The sequence below is a fragment of the Ovis canadensis genome, chromosome 19, assembly GCF_042477335.2.
Source record: "Ovis canadensis isolate MfBH-ARS-UI-01 breed Bighorn chromosome 19, ARS-UI_OviCan_v2, whole genome shotgun sequence".
Taxonomy (NCBI): Eukaryota; Metazoa; Chordata; class Mammalia; order Artiodactyla; family Bovidae; genus Ovis; species Ovis canadensis.
The window spans coordinates 47,190,070-47,214,677 of NC_091263.1; the positions used below are offsets into that span (position 1 = coordinate 47,190,070).

The 24,608-nt window shown below is 38.0% G+C and overlaps 1 protein-coding gene and 1 long non-coding RNA gene across 7 annotated transcripts in view; both read left to right on the top strand.

Annotated features, from left to right (window-relative positions):
- Nucleotides 1–24,608, top strand: part of UBA3 (ubiquitin like modifier activating enzyme 3) — a 27,632-nt gene continuing 3,024 nt past the window's right edge. The window contains exons 1-11 of one of the 6 annotated variants that reach the window (XM_069561688.1): nucleotides 33–96; nucleotides 282–323; nucleotides 2,139–2,259; nucleotides 3,661–3,741; nucleotides 8,132–8,214; nucleotides 11,370–11,450; nucleotides 15,264–15,307; nucleotides 15,652–15,716; nucleotides 16,022–16,177; nucleotides 19,717–19,819; nucleotides 19,960–20,073. In XM_069561688.1, the coding sequence (XP_069417789.1) occupies nucleotides 77–96; nucleotides 282–323; nucleotides 2,139–2,259; nucleotides 3,661–3,741; nucleotides 8,132–8,214; nucleotides 11,370–11,450; nucleotides 15,264–15,307; nucleotides 15,652–15,716; nucleotides 16,022–16,177; nucleotides 19,717–19,819; nucleotides 19,960–20,073 (910 nt within the window). In that variant the 5' untranslated portion in view covers nucleotides 33–76. Of the gene's footprint in view, nucleotides 97–281; nucleotides 1,085–2,138; nucleotides 2,260–3,660; nucleotides 3,742–8,131; nucleotides 8,215–11,369; nucleotides 11,451–15,263; nucleotides 15,308–15,651; nucleotides 15,717–16,021; nucleotides 16,178–19,716; nucleotides 19,820–19,959; nucleotides 20,074–24,608 lie in introns of all 6 variants that reach the window. The other 5 variants (XM_069561689.1, XM_069561692.1, XM_069561694.1 and 2 more) reach the window with 5 other exon arrangements.
- On the top strand, nucleotides 21,150–22,120 carry LOC138424563 (uncharacterized). Its single transcript, XR_011250865.1, has 2 exons — nucleotides 21,150–21,284; nucleotides 21,768–22,120. It is a non-coding gene; the product is annotated as an uncharacterized lncRNA (long non-coding RNA).

Consider the following 24,608-nt stretch of genomic DNA (forward strand, 5'->3'; position numbering starts at 1 on the left):
TCATGGCCGGTCCCGCCCCGCCCCGCCCCTTCGCTCCTCCCACCGTGGGGGTGCATGGGAAGAGGCGGAGAACAATATGGCGGATGGCGAGGAGCCGTAAGTACCCGGGCTCTGCAGGCGCCCCGGGCCGGGCTGGGTTGTGAGAGAGCGCGGCGGTGGGCGGTCGCCGCCTCCACCCGGGGTCCTCCCACCCTCCGCCCCGTCCCCTCGCCCCCCATCCCCTCGCGGCGCCCAATGTGTAGCGTGATGCTGACCCTTCTTTTATTCTCTCTTTCTTTTAGGGAGAAGAAAAGAAGGAGAATAGAGGAGCTGCTGGCTGAGAAGTTAGTGCTGCCGGGAGGCCGGGGCCCTCTCCGGGGGCCCCCGCCTCCCTTCACCCCAGGCCTAGGGGACCAGCCGCAGCGGGCCCGGGGGGCTGGGAGGGGGGGCACCCGGAGCGCAGGCCGCGCGGCCTCATCCCCCGACCCCCACCCGCAGCCCCAGGGGCCCGGCGGGCCCTCCCGGTCTCTGTCTCGGGCGGGCGCTGGGCCCGGGTACCGCGCTCAGGTTCCGCGCCGGCCCGCCGGGGTGCCTGAACGAAAGGTCTTGCGGAAGGACCCTTGCGCCCCTCTTCCTCCATCCCAGATTGTCAGAGCCGAGACTTTGTCAGAAGGGAGTCTTACCAAAACACATGAAACGGACGATGGGCCTTTATTTGGCCTTTCGGAAACACGGAGACAATAGTATTAATTGCAAACTTTTGATGAGAACTTTAAGTCTGGTATCGTACTAAGCACTTCAGTCATTTTTTGCAAAATCATTGGCTCTGAAAGGAGAGTGTTGCCTCCAGAGAGCTTATGTTCTCCATGTATTACACACCTGATTTCATATCAGATGCCTAGTTTTGTGCTAGTGAGACAGGTTTAAACGAAGTGTGTTACACCCCGGGTAGCATCACCTATTTTTTCTTCCTCCTTACTTGGGACGGGAAGAAAGTGCTCTTACAGTGGGCGTGGTGAGTTAGTCATTTCTGTGGCAGTCCTCAGTAGCAGGGCCTTAGGTATCTCAGAAAGTTGAATTTCAATCGCGAGAGGACTTGGAACAAGTTAAGTTTCACATTTCTTCCCACCTTTCATTTCATTCCACTTTTGCTTAAAATGACAGCTACGATTTGAATGTTTACTATATACCACGTATTGTACTAAGGCCTCTATGTGGATTATCTCTATCATTCTGATGTTAAGTAGCTACAGACAAGCTACAGATCAGGTTTATGGCTGTCTAGTGATCTGCTGAAGGTCACAATGCTATTAATTGTGGAACCAAATCCAGCTGTGACGTCAAACCCTGTAATCTTTATTGCTAGGCAATACTTGGTCCGTTTTGTAAAAATTGGATATTACTAAATATGTTTGAAATTGTGGGATTGTAGGAAATTTGAAAATTAAAAATAGTTACAAGGAAACATGAGTCTTGCAAAGAATAGAAAACATGTTTTGTTAGTGGAGTCCCTCCTTACTGGATTGTATGTTCTAAAAGGTTTGTAGATGGTATTGCCTACCTGTGACGTAATTATAACCTAAAACTTTGCTTGTGTTTAGTGGCAATAGAAGCCACCTTATAGTCCTAAGAGATTCTTTTTTGAAAATTAGGACCCCAGAGAAAAATAAGATGTTTCTCTCATCAGAAATAAGTTATACTTTTCAAACTTGGAAATGACACATGAGTTATGTTAGATGTCAAGCATTAGGATTCTGGAAGTGGAGGGATTTTTTTGGTTTTTGTTTTTTCTTGTAGCTTATATTTTCTGTTCCAAGGCTGTTTATAGAATAGATTGGGCAGTTTGCAGTGTTTAGTAAGTTCCAAATGTTTAGAAAGCCCATTTCTCGCTGATAGATCAGTATCCCAAGTTTGATTTTAGGTTATTTTAGGAACCCAGAAACTTACTGATTATTTCCTCAATCTGTTCTTAACTTTATATAAACTATATAATAGCAAGAAAGGGCAATAAAAGCATAAGTGTAACTACATTGAATTATTACCCTTTGTATTTGAGCAGATCTGGTGTGGTTACCTTTTCATTTGGGAAAACCATATTAGTTGTAGGTGTGGCTTTTTCATACTGATCTTTGCAGCTGAATTTACTGTGTTCTGTGCAGAATGGCTGTTGATGGTGGGTGTGGGGACACTGGAGACTGGGAAGGTCGCTGGAACCATGTAAAGAAGTTCCTCGAGCGATCTGGACCCTTCACACACCCTGATTTCGAACCGAGCACTGAAGTGAGAATTGTTTATTTTTAAATAACTCCTCTAATAGTTTTATGTTGCAAATATAATAAGATGCTTCCTTTTTAATTTACTCTTATAATAAAAATACTAATAGAATTGTGTAAGTTATCTTGAAATAGTAAATCGAATATTTGCAACTGATTTTATTTGAATATTTGAGTTATTTTCACATTTTTCAAATGTAATATGTTAATTTTCAAGAGTAAAATGACTTCATAACCTCACTTAAAATTATGTTATACTTCATTTAAAATTCCAGTTTAAAATTACTTTTGAGACACACCGTTTTAATCCCTGCTATGAAAAATTTAACTTTCATAGAGATATAGATGTGCTTGCTTAAATTTTGAAGTTTATTTGAAGTGAGTATCTTTACTTAGAAATTAATATAATTAGTTTTGGAATTGAATATAATTAATTTATAAGTAATTACTTAGAATTCAATATAATTAATTGCCTGTTAAAAAGTATAAAAAGTATGTGACTGCAGTATCATAGAGGAATAGAATTTGAAACTAGTAGTGTCTGACTTAAAGCAAATGTTCAGCTAGAAGCAACTTTTTTTTATTATGGGATGGGAAATATTCCTTTACAGTAAATTTTTTATCTCCTTTTATGTTGATGAAGACATATGTTTTGAAATAGAAGTATTGTGCTGCTCCTGAAGATAAGGTGCAGTTTTAAGTTTGACTCATTTTATCTGAGTAATCTTGGACAAAATTGACAGTCTTCTGTATTTCTTTGGATAATCCAGCATATTTTCTCATGCTTCTGATTTTCTTTTTTTGCGGGGTTGAGGCAGGGAGCTAATAATTTAAGATTCTTGTGTTAAGTGGTGGTTTCAAATCATATTTCTGCTGATAGGCAAAAAATAAGAGTTTTATTTGTTTTTTTCTTCCTTCCATCTCCTGTTTTGTAAGTGTAACCAACTGTATGGAAAAGCAGCTGTTACTGTTTTTACCCTTTTTTTTTAAAAAGACCTCTAAACAGTTTGTGCAGTGCTTGATCTTCAGTCCTTATGATTTTTGCACTTTTCTATTTTTAAGAAATCAATTAAATAATTGAGTTTGATGCTCTCCTTTCAAAGTTAAAAAAAGAGACAACTCTAAACTAAGCATATTTTTTCTTGTTAGAAATAGTAGCATTTTCATTTCAACCAATAAAACTCAATTTAGCAACATTGAAGTTGGAACTCTCAGAAATCATTAGGGTTATACAGTTTCTGGTTCTACCTTGTTCATAAATTTAAATAATTTGTTAATTTCAAAGGCTGCTCTTTATCTTCAGTTGCATTTTTCATGGAAACAGAAACTCTTTTATGGTTTATTGGTTTATTGATGGTACTTATGGTTTTTATCAACTAGATTTTAATATGCCTTTCGTTCTTTACAGTCTCTCCAGTTTTTGTTAGATACATGTAAAGTTCTAGTCATTGGAGCTGGCGGCTTAGGATGTGAGCTCCTGAAAAACCTGGTAATATATATATAAAATATGTACTTTCCTTCCCTATAATAATTAAACCTTTTTCCTTTTCTGTCATTTCTTTATTATGATTGTTAACTGTTTCTCTTGAGCCTTTGTTAAATAAGTTTAGCAGGTCAAATTCCAGATAGTAATTAAAATGATGATGTAACTTAACTTTTTAAACTCTAAAGTCCTTGGCTATAAAGTAATGATTGATAGACATTTTTATTTCTCCTTTCTTCTCTTCTTTTTATCCAGCAGATTTTTGTGCTTCCTCTTGCAAAGTGCTCTTTAATTCAGAGAAGTAAATAGCAAAACTGTTAATTCATATTTCACATGTAATTTCAAAGTATTTATTATTTTGTATGTCCCTCAAAATAATCCACTTAGGTGAATAGGACTCTATCTCATTTTATATAGAGTAAGACACAGGTTCAGGGATGTTTAGTGACAGGTTTTTTCTGGATTATGGTGGTGTGTCTGGAATCTAATCCAGGCCATCAATTTTTAGTCAAGTATTTCACTGAACCATTGTGTCATTACATGATCTAATCATACAGTAATTTTTTTTTTTGATAACCATATGGTAATAGACCCATAAAGTATGGGAGAGCTTAACCTTTTTTTTCCTTTTTGGTCAGTCTGTTTTAAAAGAACATCATCTCAAGAGGGTACTATTTAGTGAAGCTATTCCTGTGTACTGGATGGAATCCATAATTTGTGACTTAATTAGTTTCATTGACTTCTGATAACTACAAAGTAGATCTTTATAAGATTTTATCAGTTTATTTAACAAAAATGGTTAGGGGAAGAATTGATTTGGAGCTGTTGTATGCTTGCCTTCTGATTAGTATGTGGAAAAGTGAAAATGGTAGAGCATACTCCTTAGAAAATGAAGCAAGTAACAGCTAGATGAAGGATCTAAATAGTCAGCCTTGGGACCTAAGTTTAAATATAAATAATCACATTACTTTTGCTAGGAAACACTAACGTCACTCCTAGTGAGACTGCAAAAACTTAATACACTTCCTGGTACTTAGTGTTTGGTTCTGTGGGCATTGCAGGTCATCATGATGTATGTCCGTAGTGGATTTGAAGTATTCACACAAAATAAATAGCTGTATGTATCATATAGGGCTTACCAGATGGTACAGTGGTAAAGACTCTGCTGGTCAGTGTAGGAAATGCAGGAGATGCAGGTTTGATCCCTGGGTTGGGAAGATTCCCTGGAGAAGGAAATGGCAACCCACTCCAGTATTTTGCCTGGAAAATTCCATGGACAGAGGAATCTGGTGGACTACACTACATTCCATGGGATCACACAGAGTTGGACACGACTAAGTGCACGTGGACACACACACACACGATGTGCCCTGTGAGAGACACGCACATACATATGATGTGCCCTGTGAGAGAGAGACACACACACACGATGTGCTCTGTGAGAAGAGACACACACACACGCACACACACATGATGTGCCCTGTGAGAGAGAGAGACACACACACACACACACACGATGTGCCCTGTGTGAGAGAGAGAGAGACACACACACACACACACGATGTGCCCTGTGAGAGAGACACACACACACACGATGTGCCCTGTGAGAGAGAGACACACACACACACACACACACACACACATGATTTGCCCTGTGATAGGATGGAGAAGGCAGTGGCACCCCACTCCAATACTCTTGCCTGGAAAATCCGATGGACAGAGGAGCCTGGTAGGCTGCAGTCTATGGGGTCGCTAAGAGTCGGACATGACTGAGCGACTTCACTTTCACTTTTCACTTTCATGCATTCGAGAAGGAAATGGCAACCCACTCCAGTGTTCTTACCTGGAGAATCCCAGGGACGGGGGAGCCTGGTAGGCTGCCGTCTATGGGGTCGCACAGTCGGACACGACTGATGTGACTTAGCAGTCGGACACGACTGATGTGACTTAGCAGCAGCAGCAGCAGGATGCCAAAATGACAGTACTTTATTAGATACAAATACCCTTGCAGCACAAGAACCAAAGGGTTTGGGAAAGGTAGGCTGTGGTTTTCATAGGCATTGTTATGCACAAATCTAAATAGTTAGCTTTTTCCATTTCAAAGCTGTTATTGCAAACGTGATAGATACCAGTTTAAAATGTAAAGTAATTAGAGGTTAGATCTGAGGAGTAGTCATCAAGCAACTTCAGAAGTGGCTTGTTGTTCAGTGCATTGTAATAACCTCTTACATGGAAGAAAACTGGGTTTTCAATTTTACCACTTGTTACTTTGCTTGTTTCACACATAAATAACAAAAGAGATATGCATGCATATTTTTTGAATTGATCGTAAGCCCCCAAAGGCTCATTCTAAAATAAAGGATATGACATTAATATTATTGATAGAGCAAATATTTATTAAACCTCTTTCTCTATATACCAGGTACAGTTTTATATGCTAAAGATACAGCCTTGAACAAAACAGGTGTTTGTATGTTGAGGGCTTTTGTTTTAGTGGAAGGAAAAGACAAGTGAACTATGTTGTATGTCAGATGGTAATAAATGCTTAAATGCTATGGAGAAAGGAAGGATGGAATATAGATAGCCTGGCAGGAGGGGAAAGGGTTCACAAAAAGGTGCTATCTGGGCAAAAAGGTGAGCAAGAACATTCTAAGCAGAGGGAGTATCTGGTGCAAAAGCTGTGAAGTGGGAACATAACTGTTATGTTCCAGGAGGACACGGAGGTCATTGTAGCTAAAGCAGAAGTGAGGAAGAGGGGCATTTTCTAGGAGGATAAGATAACAAAATGAGCTTGGAGTGAGAGTTGCAAAAGGCTTGAGGTGCTGCTGTAAGAACTTTGCCTTTTACTCTTAGTCAGGAAGTCACTGGAAGAGGTTTAAGTCTGTGAGTTGACTCCATACAACATTAACCTGGATCGCTGTGGCTGATATATTAAGAAAAGGCAAGAGGAAGAACAGACGAGGAAGCTGAGAGGCTGGTTTGAAGGTTGTTGAAGTCACCTAGGCAAGAGGTGATAGGTAGTCCCTTAGAAGAGGGTAGTAGTACTGGAGGTGGTGAGAGGAGGTTGGATTATGGATGTTTTGAAGATGAAATCAATAGGATTTGCTGGTGGATTGGTGTGGGACATAAGAGGAGTCAAGGCTGACATGATAAGGTTTTTGCTGTGAGCAGCTGGAAAGATGGAGTTGGCTTTTGCTGAAGTGAGGTGGGCTGGGTAAAGAACAGATTGGCTGGTTTGGGTCAGCAAGGGTGATTGGCTTTGGTTTTGGAAAATGTTAAATTTCAGATATTAATATCTGTTAGACGATGGTTTACCTTCCAAGATGGTCTGAAATCGCTGTAAGTAAGCACAACTAATAAGTACAAGGGCGCCCCAAATTCTGGCCAGTAAATGAGGAGGAAAACTCTTGAGCGAGTAGCGAATGGGAAACCAATTTTTAAAAAGTGTTCAGATTCTTGTGAGTGAGGTGACTAGGTGAAGAAAGTGTTTCAAGTAGGGGAATTGATCCATATACCCTGCTAAATACTTGAGATGGGTCATGTCAGAGAGAGTAAGAGTTGGTGATGGGAGGTCACTGGTGACTGACAAGTGTAGTTTTCAGTGGAGTGAAAGCTTGTTTATAGCAAGTGCAAGAGAGGAATTTGAGAATGAAAGTATGGACAACTCTTACTATAAAGAGGGCAGAAAAATGGTGAAATTATTACCAAGTGATTCAATTTGATTATCTAAGTAAGCTGACCATAACCAGAGACGCACAATTGAGTCCTGAGACCCTTTTTTTTTTTCATTAATCTGCTAGTAAGTTTGAACTCCTTGTACTGTTAAACTATGTGGCATTATCATTGAAACACACGAGTTTTGTTGCTTTTCTCAAGCTCTTTGATTGCTTGCTCTTGACTTTGCTTTTAAGGTATTTCTTTTACATGTCCAGGATGTGTGTATATATATATATGTGTGTGTATGTTTATAATCTTATAGGTATTTCTGATTGGCAGCATGCTTATATTAGTATAAATCTTGTAGGAATTACTTTCAACAGTATTCTAGAAAAGAATAGCAACTATAGTTAAGTAGTAAGAATAGTAAAATTAAAATGTCTAGCAGCAGCAGCAAAACAAACTCTAACAGATGTGTTTATGGGATTATGAAACAACCATAGAAATTTTGAGTTAGTCTCTTTGGGTTATGGATTATTGAAAACTGAGTACCTACACTTTTTTGACCTTTACAAGAACCTTGAGTTTTATATACCTTGTATGACTCTTTAACCATTGAATACAATTGTGCAGAACTTATTACTGAGAACTTGTAGATTTAAGACCATTGAAAAGAAATTTTAAAATTTCAAATGTGATGAACCTTTTGCTTAATTAGATATTTTTTTTCTTTCAACAGGCCTTGTCTGGTTTTAGACAGATTCACGTTATAGACATGGACACTATAGATGTTTCCAATCTGAATAGGCAATTTTTATTTAGGTGAGTTTTAATATCCTATTTTAAAATTGTGGTGATCATTCGAATTTGAGTACATTTTCAGTTTAATAAAAAACTGCTGAGAGGTTATTGCTAATTTTGTTAAGAACTATCACTCCTGTCTTAGGTAAATTTTGCAGGAAAATTTTGGGCATTCTGGCAAAAATAGTTCTGTAAACAAATATATGTTTTTGTTGATTTTAAAGAAATATCCAAAAGGTAAATGTGATCTTTGGGATGATTGTGCCTTGAAGACACCGAGTTCCACTCTTTTCCTCCTGTTGATTTCATAAAAGAACAATAAATATATATTACGCCCTAGTGAGATACATTGGTAGGGACTTATGAGCCAAGACTTGAGTGGTGACTCTGGGGCAGTGAAGTTATGACACAGTTTGAACTTTTTATAGAAGGTGAAATAAGGTGGTGAGTTAAGGAGAAAAAACCCAGGAGCAAGTGAAATGGAACAGAGAGGGGTAATTACCTTAGGTGTAAGTGAAATGCAGTAAACATCTAACAGCAGCTTATGTGGAGTAACTTTAAATACTAGAAGTAGTCCTTACATGCAGATCTGAGGAAAAGTTCATTAATGAATAATACTATGTAGTGTTTAGGGACTTGAATGGCTTAGATAACAGTGTGTATTTGTTACTCAAAGAATTATACGGATGGGCTTCCCTGGTGGCTCAGATGGTAAAGAATCCGCCTGCAATGTGGGAGACCTGGGTTCAATCTCTGGGTTGGAAAGATCCCCTGGAGGAAAGCCTGGCAACCCATTCCAGTATTCTTGCCTGGAGAATCTCCATGGATTGAGAAGCCTGGTGGGCTACAGTCCATGGAATCACAGAGTCAGACATGACTGAGCAACTAAGAACAGCACAGAGATAAGGACTTTTTTCTCTCTCTGTAGTGATCATAGAGTACTGACAAAAGGTGCTCAAATAGTCTTAGGATGCAGGATGAGGTTAGGTAGCAGAAAAGATAAAATTAACTTTAGGAAAGATCTTAAACAGGTTGAAGGATGGGTTAAACTAAGTCAAGTTAATGAAGTATTGTAATTGTAGGGTGAACCCTACATTTAACTTTTAAGGTTTTCTTTGTATATTTTTTCAGCCCTTGACATTTCTCTTCTCTTGATAGAAAAAGTTTGTGGGCCCTTTCCAGTCTGACAAATATTTAGTGTAGGACTGCTCTTGAAATGACACCACCAAATTGATTGGTTATTGACGATAAGCTATGCCCTTTAATACAGAGCTGAAATAATGACTGAAGATCATAGTGACAATGAAGGTTTGTGAAGTGCTTAGGATATATTGGACTTAGCTGGTGGCTCAGATGGTAAAGCGTCTGTCTACAATGTGGGAGACCTGGGTTGGATCCCTGGTTTGGGAAGATTCCCTGGAGAAGGAAATGGCAACCCACTCCAGTACTCTTGCCTTAAAAATCCCATGGACGGAGGAGCTTGGTGCAGGCTACTATCCATGGGGTCACAAAGAGTCTGAAGTCTGAGTGACTTCACTTTCTTTCTTTCTTTAGGATATATTAAGTACTTTCTGAGCTCTTTATCTATACTACTTAATTTAATCTCAGAGCAAACCCCACGATAGGTTCTTGCTTTCCAGGTTAAGTAGTTAGGCCAAGATACCTTGTGAGGATGATGTGTTGTTGTTGTATAACAGTGCCATTCTTGCAAGGATGATGTGTATGAAAGACCATTTCACTCAAAGTACTTTTTCGGAGGAGCAATTGAATCCCCTAATTCTGGGATGGTAAAGTAGCAGTTCCCACAGAAACCATCTTAGAATTCTTTTTTGGGGATCAATTATGAAAGCACATATAATACACAGTCTGAAAGATTCTTGAAACTATTTTATCTACTCTGTATACCTAAAGAGTTCTGTCCAGGGTGGGTGGATGCAATACTGAAATCAAGTTTGTTGACTTGTGCTAGAGTCTCTTGTAATTACAAGTTTGGATAAAGAATAAAACTCTTACCAAAAGTTTTGAGTCAAAAAAGCATTCTGCCTTATTGGAGAGAAGAAATTTGACCTGTTAAAGCATTTTTTAAAATTCCTATTTTATTTATTTTTAGCATTTTATTTATTTAGCACCAGAAACATTTTGTGTTGGAGTATAGCTGATTAACAGCGTTGAAGTAGTTTCAGGTGAATAGCCAAGGGACTCAGCCATACATATACATGTTAAAAATTCCAATTTTAAATAAAATATGATTTCTAATGCACACAGTGGCTGTTTAATTTTCATTTATTTTTCAAATGTTTACTCTGTGCTTAGCTAGGAAGGAGTACAAAGAGATAAGAGTATGGTAACTTTCTTCCAGTTGTTCATAGTCTGGTAGGTATGATAGACCTATATATATATAACCAAAAATCATGTTGTGAAAAAGTAGTAATGAAGCGCTTATTATGTATACCTGAGGGAGTGATTTATTCCCATGACGAGAATGAGAAAATATTAGGAAAGAAAAATATCGTTCATACTGAGATAAGAAGAGAGAACTCATGTCCTTTCCTGTCTGTAACTGTGGTTATTATCTAGGAGTAACCTTTTGAAGTCTTTTATTATTACCTTCTTGAAGATAGTGGTAACATTTGCAATTCTAGATACTGCCTTTGGAATTATTCCTTCAAAAAACATAGTTATGGCTACTTATGGGATACAGCATTTACTAGTTAATTAGCACACATGGGAAAAAGGGGGTATATGAACATTCTCTCATCCCTAGGATCCCTTGATTTTTTTTCTGCCAAGACCTGCATAGTAATGCCTTGAAGTTCTGGGATTCAGGGCAAAGACATGGAAATCTCTGAATCTGGGATAATTTTTTATGTTAGGAAATACAATGTTGAGAAGTGTCTGGGCAACATGCTATTGTTACACTTTACCTTAAAAAACTTATTTTCACTTAAATACTTAATTAGACTTGTTAGTACTTAAAAATACTTAATTTGGAATATCAACAAGGGTTTACATTTAGTGTTGAATGACTCATTCATCAGAAATACTTAGGTAAAAATATTCCTTCTAAATAGCCTCTAGATAAATTCACTGTGGATATTTTTATGTGTGAAAGTAGATTATGTATATAATCTAGATTTATATCATGAATGATAATTTAAATATAATTTTTTCTGTAGGCCTAAAGATGTTGGAAGACCTAAGGCCGAAGTTGCTGCAGAATTTCTAAATGACAGAATTCCTAATTGCAATGTAGTTCCGTATCCTTTTGACAAATAAGTTACTCAATACTTAACTATTTGAAGCTTATTATATTTATTATTATACAAGAGATGTTTAACATAGAGAATACAGATAGGCAAAAAAAATAAGCAGCAGCAGTAAGCTTATTACTGACATACCTTTTGGTAACACTTTGTTTAATGTCCTCTCAATCTTTTCTTTTTAAGGTTATATAAAATGTTTTTTGGCCTAAATTAAGCTTAGGTAGCAAATACCTTCATTTATTTGCTTATTGTCTTTTTAAGTTTTAATTGCATATGTCCTCGACTAGACTCTTAAGTTTGTAGGCTGGATACTGGTAATCTTTGTATTGCCTTATCATAGCAGGCAAAGTAAAGAGTCAGTATATTATTAGACAAATGGAAGGTGTGTCAGAATAAATATATTTTTATAAGAAACATGTTTTAAAAAAGGACTATTCATACTTTGTTGATTCCCATACTTTTAGGTCCAGGGAACTTTTAGTATTTTATAGAAACTTAGGAAATGGGATTTGTTATGTTGGAAATACCACAAGATACAAAAGTTGACATACACAAATCATTTGTATTTCTGTATACTAGCAGTGAACACATGGAAACTGAAATTTAAACTACAGTGCCATTTATAACCACTCAAAAAAAGGAGAAATACTTAGGTGTAAACCTAACAAAATAAGTATGGTCTTATATGCTGAATATTGCAAAATGCAAATGAACGAAATCAAAAGCAATCTCAATAATGAAATGATAGCGTTCAAGGACTGGATGATTCATCATAGTAAAGATGTTACTTAGCCCCAGATTTGTGTACAATTTGTATACAAGTTTCTATCAAAATTCCTGCAAACTTTTCTGTTGCTCCAAATAGGATTATTCTAAAATGTATAGAGTTAAGGATTACCTAAGACAATACTGTGAAAGAATAAAGTTGGGAATCACTGGCCAATTTCAAGAGTTATTATCTAAGTACAATAATCAAGACTGTGGTGTTGCCAAGGAGAGAATATAGACACAGATCAGCAGGACAGAATAGAGAAACCAGAAAAAACCACATGGAAGTATAGCCAATTTATACTTGACAGAGGTACAAAAACAATTCACTCTAGGAAGGACCATCTCTTCAGTAAATTGTGGTAGCAAAAAAAAAAAAAAATGTGTCTCAAAACTCAAAATTACAAAAATAAGCTCAAGATAGATCATAGGTTAAGTATAAAATGTAAACCTGTAGAACTTTGGAAGATAACATAGGAGAAATAGCTTTGGGATGTAGGGTTTGATAAAAATCCGTAGACCACATCAAAAGAATAATCCATAAAAGTAAAAAAAAAGGTAAATTGAATGTCATCAAAAATTTTTGCTCTGTGAAGGATCTTGTTAGGATGACAAGATAAGCTACACATTGGGAAATACTTATGAAGTAGGTATCTGACAAAGGATTCATCAAGAATATATGAGAAACTCTCATAACAGTAAAAAGCAGTTAGGAAATGGACCAAAAATGTGAAGGGATATTTCGCTAAAGAAAATAGTAAAAAGCTCATGATAAGATACTCAGTATCACTAGCTTTAAGGGAGATCCAGGTTATGATCACAATGAGATTACTACATGGATAGCTGACATAAAAGTAGTAATGAATGTTTGCAAAGATATAGGAAAACTGGAAATGTAAAATGATAGTCATCTGGAAAATAGTTTGGCTGTTTTTTTTTTAATTTGAATATATACTTTACATACAACTCAGCAGTTTCATTCCTGGACATTTACCATCTGTATAAAAACTTATCCTCCAATGTTCATAGCTTTGTTTGCAAGTAGCCAAAAACTGGCGACAACTCAAACATCCGTCAATAGGTGAATTGTTAACCTGTATTACAGTTATACTGTGTATACAATATACAATTATTGTACTCAGTACAATTACTGAGCAATAAAAAACTAACTAATGAGGTACAGCTTGGATGGATATCAAGAACATTATGCTGAATGAAAAGTGCCAGTCTCTAAATATCATATACTGAATGATTGCATATAACCCTCAGATACTAAAATTGCAGAAATGGAGAGCTCATTAGTGATGGCCAGGGATTTGGCATGTTGGAGGGGATAGATGTGACTGTAAAGGGGTAGCAGGAGGGAGATGTTTGTGGTGCTATAAGAGTTGTGCATCTTAATTGTAGTTACACTGATCTACATGTATTTAAATGGCAGAACTTAACACACACATTGTACCAGTGTCACATTTGTAATTTTGATATGGTTCTGTGGTTTATATATGATGTAGCCCTTAGGGGAAATTGTGTGAAAGAAATATGGGACACTGTGTACTGTCTTTGCAAAAATAAAAAGTTTAAACATGCAAATACATGTCCTTATAGGGAGAAGAGGGAAAGAGTGTGTAGACTCTTTTGTCTCTCTCTCTTGTTTAGATCTGGGGAACTTTGGGTATTTTGTAGAAATCCAGGAGGTAGCATTTCTTGGTCTGGCTCCTGGGTCTCCTGTTTTTGTTCCGCTAATGTTTGCTCTGGTTCTCTTTTGACTTTTGTTTTCTAGCTACAGCTTATACCTCTCGTTTGCCTGGTATTCAAAAGGAATAGGGGTCTTGGTGGGTGAGGGCTAAAATTGAACATATTTATTTGTAGGCCAGAATAATAATAATAAAATCTAGAGCACACATACTATGTATTGTCCCTCTTTTCCATTTTGGTTTTTAAAGCCTGCAATGGATGATTTGTTTTAGGGGAGTGTAATTTATGTGTTACTAAATGAAATTGCTCCATTAGAAAAAATTAAAAAAAATGCTTTTTTTGCATACGTATGCTGTTTAGCCAGTTTTGAATGGTGTTCTTTTGGCACCTTCCAGGCTGAGGAAAGCCTGCTTATATAGTGCAGGTTGGGTAGAAAGAGAGAGACTTGAAGAACTGAGTTTAGTGAGAAAGGAAAGAAAATTCACCCTTCCCTCCAACAAGGGGAAAAAAATCGATAACAAATCATTAGCACCTGAAAAAACTATTGGAAATGTTTGTGTTGTCTAAAAATTAGTTTTGCAGTAACTTTTTTTTTTTAAATTTCCTATGTCTGACATATAAAACTGTAAAGGTGTAGGCACCCCACTCCAGTACTCTCGCCTGGAAAGTCCCATGGACGGAGGGGCCTGGTAGGCTGCAGTCCATGGAGTCGCAAGAGTCGGACAGGACTGAGCGACTTCACTTTCACTTTCCACTTTCATGCGTTGGAGAAGGAAATGGCAAGCCACTCCAGTTTCTTGCCTGGAGAATTCCAGGGATGGGGGAGCCTGGTGGGTGCCGTCTATGGGGTCGCATAGAGTCGGACACAACTGAAGCGACTTAGCAGCAGCAGCACAGTGTATTAATTTGTGCAGTACATTAACTCCTAGAATCCCCTTTGTAAGTGGGAACTATAGTATATCTGTTCCCTTCACTAAACAAATTTTTATTGCCTCTCTGCTTGATGCTGATGGTTGAAGACACACATTCTATTTTCCCAGAGTTTATGGTTTTACATAAGAATTGCAGCAGAGTAGAAAGTATAACAGACATACAATTATACTGATATGAAAGCTTGGGGATGAGAGAAACTATTCTATGTCATTAGGGGAGGAGTGTTTAGAACAGTTTTCTTAGGAGGTAGGATTGTTTTCATTTTATCAGATTCCTTGAATTCCATTGCTTTGAACACTGATGGCTTAAGTCTTGTTTTAAATATACATTTATAATTTGATCCTGTGGCATTGTTGAATTCATCTTACAAATTAAAAATTTAGCAGCTTAAGTTCCTTTACTTACATTCAGACATTTCAACAAGATTCAGGATTTTAACGACACTTTCTATCGACGTAAGTTTTCCACTTGAAATTCAATTCTCACTAAATTTTTATATTTTTTAGTTGCTATTTACAGATTGCTAGCTATTTGATTACTATTTCTTTATTATTTCCTTTCATTTCTTGATGTTGGCTTTTCAGGAATATTGTTGACTGACTGAAAGGATGGCAAACTGTTTTTAAATTCTTAGTTGGCACCATTAGCTGCATTTTTATATACTGTTTTGAGTAAGGATTACTCAAGGATTGGAAGCTGTATATTTTATAATGAAAAATGTTTTTTGTTTCTTAGAAATTGTGAATCATTTTGTGTGGCAGCATTTTTAAAAACTCAACTTGCATTTTTTTTCTTGTAGAATTTCATATAATTGTATGTGGACTGGACTCCATCATAGCCAGAAGATGGATAAATGGCATGCTGGTAAAGACTCAGTGTTTTTACAGTTCTCTGAAGTTCTTCCTGCTGCTCTTAACATACTAAAAATGAGACTTTGCATCATATTTTTGAAAAATCAAAGTTTATTCAATTTTCAGTAATAGATGTAGTGCATCGTTTATTGCCAGTCATTAATTTGCAGGTTTGGATGTAAATTGCTACTAATGTAATCCCTTGATTTGGTGTATTTGTATTCAGTAATGTGATTGACTTTTAGAATTGTTGAAAGCATTCTCCTTTTTTGAATTCTTATCCCCTCTCCTTTTAAACCCTTGAAACAATTTTCCTAGATATCTCTTCTAAATTATGAAGATGGTGTATTAGATCCAAGCTCCATTGTCCCTTTGATAGATGGGGGGACAGAAGGTTTTAAAGGAAATGCCCGAGTGATTCTGCCTGGAATGACTGCTTGTATTGAATGCACGCTGGAACTATATCCACCACAGGTAATCACAAAAGCACCTGCATCTGTTTGATAGTATCTTGGGGTGAAATAAGGGTTGCATTATTAAGATTAGTCAATATTTTTGATTTTTAATTAGGGTTCAGTTCAGTCGCTCAGTCCTGTCTTGACTCTTTGCTACCACATGAATCACAGCACACGGTTCACGGTACACATACTGCTGAAGCCTGGCTTGGAGAATTTTGAGCATTACTTTACTAGCGTGTGAGATGAGTGCAATTGGGCAGTAGTTTGAGCATTCTTTGGCATTGCCTTTCTTTGGGATTGGAATGAAAACTGACCTTTGCCAGTCCTATAGCCACTGCTGAGTTTTTCAAATTTGCTGGCATATTGAGTGCAACACTTTCACAGCATCATCTTTCAGGATTTGAAATAGATCAACTGAAATTCCGTCACCTCCACTAGCTTTGTTTGTAGTGATGCTTCCTAAGGCCCACTTGACTTCACATTCTAGGATGTCTGGCTCTAGGTGAGTGATCACACCATACTGATTATCTTGGTTGTGAAGATCTTTTTTGTACAGTTCTTCCGTGTATTCTTGCCACCTCTTCTTAATACCTTCTGCTTCTGTTAGGTCCATACCATTTCTGTCCTTTATCGAGCCCATCTTTTCATGAAATGTTCCCTTGGTATCTCTAATTTTCTTAAAGAGATCTCTAGTCTTTCCCATTCTGTTGTTTTCCTCTATTTCTTTGCATTGATCGCTGAAGAAGGCTTTCTTATCTCTCCTTGCTATTCTTTGGAACTCTGCATTCAGATGCTTATATCTTTCCTTTTCTCCTTTGCTTTTTACTTCTCTTCTTTTCACAGCCATTTGTAAGGCCTCCTCAGACAGCCATTTTGCTTTTTTGCATTTCTTTTCCATGGGGATGGTCTTGATCCCTATCTCCTGTACAGTGTCACGAACCTTCATCCATAGTTCATTAGGCACTCTGTCTATCAGATCTAACCCCTTAAATCTATTTCTCACTTCCACTGTGTAAATCGTAAGGGATTTGATTTAGGTCATACCTGAATGGTCTAGTGGTTTTCCCCACTTTCTTCAATTTGAGTCTGAATTTGGTAATAAGGAGTTCAGGATCTGAGCCACAGTCAGCTCCCAGTCTTGTTTTGCTGACTCTATAGAGCTTCTCCATCTTTGGCTGCAAAGAATATAATCAATCTGATTTTGGTGTTGACCATATGGTGATGTCCATGTGTAGAGTCTTCTCTTGTGTTGTTGGAAGAGAGTGTTTGCTATGACCAGTGCATTCTATTGGCAAAACTCTATTAACCTTTGCCCTGCTTCATTCCGTACTCCAAGTCCAAATCTGCCGGTTACTTCAGGTGTTTCTTGACTTCCTGCTTTTGCATTCCAGTCCCCTGTAATGAAAAGGACATCTTTTTTGGGTGTTAGTTCTAAAAGGTCTTGTAGGTCTTCATAGAACTGTTCAACTTCAGCTTCTTAAACAAACAGAAATCATTCTGTCCTTTTTGAGATTGCATCCAAGTACTGCATTTCGGACTCTGTTGTTGACCATTATGGCTATTCCATTTCTTCTAAGGGATTCCTGCCCACAGTAGTAGATATAATGGTCATCTGAGTTAAATTCACCCATTCCAGTCCATTTTAGTTCGCTGATTCCTAGAATGTTGATGTTCACTCTTGCCATCTCCTGTTTGACCACTTCCAGTTTGCCTTGATTCACAGACCTGACATTCCAGGTTCCTAAGCAATATAGCTCTCTATAGCATCGGACCTTGCTTCTATTACCAGTCACATCCACAGCTGGGTATTGTTTTTGCTTTGGCTCTGTCCCTTCATTCTTTCTGGAGTTATTTCTCCCTGATATCCAGTAGCATATTAGGCACCTACCAGCCGGGGAAGTTCCTCTTTCAGTATCCTATCATTTTGCCTTTTCATACTGTTCATGGGGTTCTCAAGGCAAGAATACTGAAGTGGTTTGCCATTCCCTTCTCCAGTGGACCACATTCTGTCAGACCTCTCCACCATGACCCATCCATCTTGGGTGGCCCCACATGACATGACTTAGTTTCATCGAGTTAGACAAAGCTGCGGTCCGTGTGATCAGATTGGCTAGTTTTCTGGGATTATGTTTTCAGTGTGTCTGCCGTCTGATGCCCTCTTGCAACACCTACCATCTTACTTGGGTTTCTCTTACCTTGGACATGGGGTATCTCTTCACAGCTTCTCCAGCAAAGTGTAACCCCTGATTTCGGGTTGGGGGTAGCTTGTCTTGGCCGCCGCCCCTGACCTCAGATGTGGGGTAGCTCCTCTTGGCCGCTGCCCCTGACCTCGGATGTGGGGTAGCCCATCTTGGCCACTGCGCCTGACCTCGGATGTGGGGTAGCTCCTCTTGGCTGCTGCCCCTGACCTTGGACATGGGGTAGCTCCTCTTGGCTGCTGCCCCTGACCTCGGACGTGGGGTAGCTCATCTCGGCCGCCGCCCCTGACCTCGGACATAGGGTAGCTCCTCTTGGCCGCTGCCCCTGACCTCAGACATGGAGTAGCTCCTCTTGGCTGCTCCTGTGCCGATGCAGCCTGGCACTTGGTTGCCGCCCCTGACCTTGGGCGAGGGGTAGCTCCTCTCGGCCATGCTTCTGCGCGATCCGTCGCAGCCGGTGTGCTTCTGCAAAAAGGCATGCTAAGAACGATGATGAAATACGAAATTTTGCTCTATTTAAGGAAAGATACAGACATAATGTATCTTCCCTGATGGCTCAGCGGTAAAGAATCTGCATGCAGTGCAGGAGGCTTGGGTTCCATCCCTTGGTCTGGAGAAAGAAATGGCAACCTACTCCAGTATTGCCAGAAAAACCCCATGGACAGAGGAACCTGGTGGGCTCTAGTCCGTGGGGTTGCAAGAATTGAACACGATTAAGCAACTGAGCACACACATACATAGACTCAATATCATTTTGATACTGTTCTATTCTTATAATTCATTTCTGTTAGTTTTTTATTTGGAGAGTAAGGATCAAGGGATCAGTTAGAAAGTTATATGTGGGATGGAGCTGTAATCTGTTTTGTTTGGTTTTTGCCTGTGTTTCAGGGATATAAAGACACCAGAGATGAGAATGATATTTCCAATGATGAGGCTCTTTAATCTGCATTTCCACATGAAAGGGCATTTAGAAGTCTGATTTATAAATTTATTAGTTTTTATTTGAAATTGATTTGGTTAATTTTATATCTTCAGATTTAAATCTTAAACATAATAGAGTACTCATATTTGAGAATTTATTCACTCCTATTCTTCCCATGTTCTAACAAAGCTTAACTTTATATAGTTTTTTAAGTGTAGGGCAAACATTTTTTTTTAGGGAGATCAACCTAAGTGAAGTGACTTAGATCAGCTATGTTAATTTCAGAAGCATTCTTAATAGTATTAAATATTTTGTTTCTGTAAGGGGAAGGCTAATGTGAATTATAAGAAACTTTGCAAACTAGATCATAACTAGAAGTTGCATTTTAAAATAATTTATTTAAAATCCACTAAAAAAGGCAAACTGTGTTTTTAGGTTAATTTTCCCATGTGCACCATTGCGTCTATGCCCCGGCTACCAGAACACTGTATTGAGTATGTCAGGATATTGCAGTGGCCTAAGGAGCAGCCTTTTGGAGGTAATAAACCTAATTTCCTAATTCAGAATTACATGAGATACTTGTCTATATTATTTATTTGGACATTTACTTTAAAAATAAGTTGATTTATGTGTACATGTTTTTGTCTTCTGTTCTTTTTTTTCCCCCTTTCCTGACAGAAGGGGTTCCATTAGATGGTGATGACCCTGATCATATTCAGTGGATTTTCCAAAAAGCCCTGGAAAGAGCATCACAATATAATATTAGAGGTGTTACATATAGACTCACTCAAGGTAAGTTAGTGAATTTTCATTAATAACGATCTTAAGATGGTCCCTTTTTCAGAGGATATGATGCTTTGGGCGAAATAATTGATAAGTGATTTCAGATGGTACTGTCCCTTTGCTATTCAGTAAAGGTGCTCTGGAAATAACAGTTTCCAGCCGCCCAAAATTTGTTAAAAGGAAACTGAGTTTACTAGAATCCATAGCAGTTTTTAACTTGGAGGAATTTAATCATTGAATCTTATTTACTTAGGCTGGGAGGAGTCCCTGCGTCATCCAGGGCAAGCCATTCATTCACTTTATCTTTTGCCGAAGAGCAGTTGATCTGTTTCTGGGGCAGTCATTTCACATTTGGACAGTATTGTTAAGACAGTTCTTCTCTGTATTGAAGAAAAATCTCCATCTTTTTCGTGTGGGCTGGATATTGTCCCAGAGTATGCCATATGCTTATGCCATATGTAAATTTAATTCTCTTTCAAGTAATAGCCCTTAACATATTGAACCCTCCAGATTGTTATCACTCCCATCAACCTTGCTAGTTACTTTAACCCATCAACATGTTTCCATGACTCAAATTCCTATCATGCTGTTTTCTTCTAACCATCTTTCAGTTATCCATACTTCTCTGAACTATCCAGGTGAGAATGCAGTGCTCTAGGATGAGTCTTAGGATATGCTTCTGAGCACTGATGCAGTCTTAGAGGAGGCCAGGGTTTTGTATTGTTTGTGGTTTACATTGATGCTCTACTTTTGATTCCTTTAGGTTACTGTCTGCTAAAATCTGGAAGTTTTTTTCACATATGCAATTGCTAAGCCACATCCCACTGTTATAGATTTGGCAGTTTTGGGGGGATGGCATTTTTTTTCTTTCTTTATATTCAGGTATAGGTCCTTTTAAGTTTATTCTTAAACTCATCCTGCTGTTCTGTATATATGTGTATTAGGTTGGTGCAAATGTAATTACAGTTTTGAACTGAATTTTAAATCATTATAACTAGGCTTGAACACATCCTTATTAATCAAAGTAGGAACCACTATTAATCAACACATTTTTGCTAATGAAAAATGTTTGTTTATTCCTATAGTATAAAAATCTGTGTTTTGGGATTTGACAATCGCTTGGAAAGCATTTTCTGCCGCCTGCTGGTTGTGGAAGCATTTTCCCTGCAGAAAGTTGTCGAGATGCTTGAAGAAGTGTTAGTCAGTTGGCGAGAGATCAGGTGAATATGGCAGATGTGGTGAAACTTTGTACCCCAGTTAGTTCAACTTTTGAAGTGTTGGTTGTATGATGTGTAGTCGAATGTCTTGGAGAAAAATTGGGCCCTTTCTGTTGACCAATGCTGGCTATAGATGTTGCAGTTTTCAGTGCATCTCATTGATTTGCTGAGTATACGTCTCAGTAATGGTTTCACTGGGATTCAGAAAGCTGTAGTGGATCAGATGGGCAGCAGACGCCCAGTAGTGACCGTGACTTTATTTTGGTGTGAGTTTAGCTTTGGAAAGGGGTTTGGAGCTTCCTCTCAGTTCAGCCACTGAGTTGATCATCACTGGTTGTATAAAATCCACTTTTTGTTGTACATCACAATCCCATTGAGAAATGGTTCATTGTTGTGTAGAATAAGATGATGCTTCAAAATGATGATATTTTTGATTTCCAGTTAGTTCTTGAGGCACCCACTTATTGAGCCTTTTTACCTTTCCAGTTTGCTTCAAATGCCAAATGACCGTAGAATGATTGACATTGAGTTCTTGGCAATTTCTCGTGTGGTTGTAAGAGGCTTCGCTTCGTTGATGGCTCTCAATTGTCATTGTCAACTTCCAGTGGTTGGCAACGATGCTTCTCATCTTCAAGGCTCTTGTCGCCCTTGCAGAACTTCTTGAACCACCACTGCGCTGTATCTTCGTTAGCAGTTCCTGGGTCAAATGTATTGTTGATGTTGTGAGTTGTCTCTGCTGCTTTATGGCTCAATTTGAACTCAAATAAGAAAATTGCTCTGATTTGCTTTTTGTCTAACATCATTTCTGTAGTCTAAAATAAAAAGAAAATAAACAGCAAGTCATAAGTCATTTAGTAAATAAACATAAAGTGAGAAATGTACATCAAAATGATGTATAACATAATCACATTTATTTAGAATGTATTCCAACATCAAATGGCAGATTTCAGCACTGCAAAACCAGTTACTTTTGCACCAACCTAATATGTTCTTTATGCCTGCCAACTTAACGTATTCTTTTTAGCTTCATATCACTTGTTTTGATATCTTTTTATCTCTTTTCCAAATACTTAGAAATTTTAATAAGACTAAAGTGGCTGAGAACAGATAACTGAATCATACTTCTGGTCAGGACCTTTTAGATTTATTCCCTTCTGTTGACCATATGTTCTTGAGTACTTCATGTTTCTTTATCTTGTTCACAAGGGTGTCATGAAAGACCTTTCCAGATGCTCTGTTGAGACTCATCTTCCACATTTCCCTTGGCTCCAGAACTAGTCATGGTAATTAAATGAGGTAGTCTTGTGACTTGTCTCAGTAACAATCCTAACACTCAGTTTTAGTGACTAATGTTTCTTAGTGTATCTACTCATAGTTCACCTTTCCAAGAATTTTGTCCAAGATCATTAAGCTCACCAGAAAGAGCTTTTTCTTTCTGAAAATCTGCCATTTCTCTCCTGTAATTATTTCCTGATGTTTTAGTACTGTCATTTGAAAATTCTCTTCTTACACACTCCTTGTTGCATTTGTACACTCATTGTTCTGACCTGCTTTGTCTTCCTGGAGCACAGAAAGCATGATTCCACCTTAGAACTTGAATAATTCCTGATTCTTATGCCTGGAATACTCTTCCTTGGATTCCCCTCAGGGTTGGTTGCCTGTCCCTCAGGTATTAACTTAACAATTTCCTGATCATACCAACTGATAATGACTTATAAACCATTCACTATTTTACCTTTTTATAATTGCTCAAAATTCAGATAGCCTTGTTTTCCTATATGAAGAATATTTCATCCTTAGAACTCTGATTCATCCCTGTTTTGGGACCTTTGTCCCTGCCATGTACACAATTGCACTTTCCCCAGGTCATTGCATGAATGAGTCTTTTTCATGGTTTAGATTTCTGTTTAAATTATTACCTCCCCAAGGAGATGGTCTAATGGACTCCTCCATCACTGTAAGATAATTTTTTTTTACTGCTTCTCTGTACAGCACCTAGAATGGTATCTGGCATATAATCCACATTTATTTGCTAATTGTTTGAATTAACAAATGAATTCTGTTTGTCGTGATCAGGAACTGCAAACTCATTTCTGTGTGTAGTCTTATTTATCCTTCCATACCTTTTAGCAAGGCTTGGTGTGCATTTCTTAGCTTGATGATTGAGGGCCTTGACAAAGAGTAGAGAAGCCAAATTGGAAGTGGAATCCAGATTTTTTGAGGGGTAAGAGATGGGTGAATCTTTTATTGGACAGTGTGTCTTCATCTTCTCACTGTTTGTGACAACCTATTTCTCCTTCCACTACATCCTGCTCTTTGTGGTTCACTGGAGAGCTTCCAGGAATTGCCAGGAGGTTAGCTCCTCCCTATTTCCTCTTTTCTGAAATTGCACATAATGGTCAGATGGTCAGAATTAATTTTTTAAAACAGCTTTCTAGCTCGTTAACTATTTTCCTTTCACATCTTCTTAGATATTTGCCTTTCTTAAGTTTTTAAAGCCTGACCTGCCAACACCTAAAATCTTGGAAACACATCTTTCAGGGCTCTCTCACAGTCTAAGATAATATAGCTACTTTTATCAGAATGTTTGTTTTCTAAAATGAACAGTACAGATGTAGTTACAGAATATTTATTTTGTACTTAAAAAATGATTTTAGGTGGAGCTTTGGTTATTCCCAATCTGTGGATACTAATATGAAAAAAGTGGGGTAGAAATAGAGAACTGTGTTTAATATTTTGTATAGTCCATGTTGTAGAGTGAAACAAAGTGTTTAGGGGCAGTTTTTCTGTTTGTCTTAAATTTTTGTGAATAGAATGGCTAAAACTAATAGACGAAGAAAAACTAGTTAGCTCTTACTCCTCATACTTTACTCGAACCTTACTGAGGATAGTATAGTATACTGTATCAGTTAAGATTATGTTCTCTTGCTCTCTCTCTTTCTCCCCCATGTGCGTACGCTCTTACCCCCAACCTGCGTTGATGCGCTCTTCCACTCTCTTCTCTTCTTTGAGGATGGATTCTCCTGCTATCTTCTAAATAAAATAGAGCTGTAACACTGATTTGTCTAAGAGCTGTGGCATGGTTTGTTCAATACCGCAGAGCTGTGACACGCCGAGGGCTTTAATGTCTGATGCTCCAAATCATTGTTGTGACGAGACAAGAACCGAGAAGGGTACACTCGCCTGACAATTCTGTACATTAGGGCAGATCTGGGTTCATATATCACCCCTATCTCTTACAAGATGTATAGCTGTGGATGTTGTTTATTTCTCTCAACATCATTTTCCTTAAAATCAGAGTAATAAGACTAACATGATGTTATGCAA